Source organism: Myotis brandtii, unplaced genomic scaffold (assembly GCF_000412655.1).
Source record: "Myotis brandtii unplaced genomic scaffold, ASM41265v1 scaffold656, whole genome shotgun sequence".
NCBI lineage: Eukaryota > Metazoa > Chordata > Mammalia > Chiroptera > Vespertilionidae > Myotis > Myotis brandtii.
This window is the reverse complement of record NW_005370548.1, coordinates 15796-17317: the sequence shown is the minus strand read 5'-3', so window position 1 is coordinate 17317 and position 1522 is coordinate 15796. Positions and strand designations below refer to the sequence as shown.

Below are 1522 nucleotides of genomic sequence, written 5' to 3'. Positions count from 1 at the left end.
CTCCGGGGAGACAGGCCCATGTGGACTTTTTCTCCCGGGAGAACTGAAGCTGTTACAGCAGCGGCCTTCTTTGTTGGTTGTGAAGATGTTCAGAGACGCGTGGCAACGAGCCCAGCGCGGGTGACAGTGGGAGCACCTCCCTGCACATCAGGCACCTGCTCAGCCTCACAGAACCCGAGAGGCTATTTCCAATGTGACTGAACAGCCGCGAAGCCATACTTTCATCGCTTGGGAATGTCCCAGGCCTTTAGGACAATCTAAAGGTTCTTCTCTCTCACTCTCTTTTTTTAAAAAGCATTTTAATTGATTTTTTAGAGAGAGAGGGAGAGAGAGAGAAACATCAATGATGAGAGAGAATCGTGGATGGGCTGCCTCCTGCACACCCCCCACTGGGGACTGAGCCCGCCACCCGGGCCTGGTTCCTAGGTCAATGCTCAACCCGGGAGCCACGCCGGCCGGGCTAGATGTCCTTCTCTTAACATGTGGAAACAAGGTCGGTGTCAGTAAACGACAACACTGAGTGGGACACGTGAGGCTCACTTCCTGGAATAGCAGGTGCCTCCTTGCAGGCGGACAGGGACTGCCCTCGGGCGGGCGGAGGGGTGAGGGAGGCTGTGACGGGGCTTCCGTGGTGCCGGTGACCGTGACGGCTCCGTCTGCTTCCTCAGGAGAGCCCATGAGCAGCGAGCACCTCCATCGGGCGGTCAACGTGAACGACGAGGAGTTGCTGTTGGGAATCCTCCGAGGAGGGTGAGAACGCTGCCGTTCCTTCTTACTTCTATTTTCCTACATGTCTCGCGCCCACGTGGTGCAGAGAAACACACGATGCGGCTGTCTCTTATTTCCGGAACGTCCCCCACGCCTGTGACCCGGGCTCCGACCTGGATCTCAGGTGACCGATGTGAGCTCAGCGTGGTTAATACAGCCGATGGTCCCGCCCCGTGAAAGTGTTCCGATTGGTAATTATTTAATGAAAACCGAGAAAGGCAGTGACAGGTCTCAGTATAATGTTTTCTTCCCAGAAGTCTTGCCGTAGCCTCTAGGCCAGTTTCAGCCCCAAAGCCCCGCCTGGTTCCTGGTGAGCCGGCTGTTTCTAACGCAAAGGGCGCCAGCTCACCGGGGAGAGGGCGCTCGGGGGCTGCAGGTGGGTGTGAAGCTGCCTCTTGAATGAAACGCGGACAGTTATCTGGGTTCTTTTTCTTTCTTTTTTTTTTGGTGCTGGTGTACCTGTGATTGTGCTCCCCACTTCCTTTAAAAAAGATTTTATTGAGTTTATGGGGGTGACATTGATGAATAAAATACATAGGTTTCAGGTGTACAACCCACCACACACCACCTGCATGTTGTACTGCGTGTTCACCACCCAGAGTCAAGTCCCCTTCCGTCACCATCTGCCCCCTGCACCCTCCTCTCCCTCCCCCGCCCTCTCTCCCTCTGGTCGTCACCCTGCTGCTGTCTGTGTCTAGGAGGTTTTTTCTTTGCTTAACCCCATCACCTTTTCCTCCCAGCCCCCAGCCCTCCC

General features: G+C 55.4%; 1 protein-coding gene across 1 annotated transcript in view; it reads left to right on the top strand.

The window, feature by feature from the left end:
* The window catches only part of FANK1 (fibronectin type III and ankyrin repeat domains 1), a 17927-nt gene that overhangs the window by 9969 nt on the left and 6436 nt on the right, over window positions 1-1522 (top strand). Inside the window, exon 2 of the mRNA XM_014528844.1 lies at window positions 578-750. Coding sequence (XP_014384330.1) covers window positions 578-750 — 173 coding nt within the window. The remainder of the gene's footprint in view (window positions 1-577; window positions 751-1522) is intronic.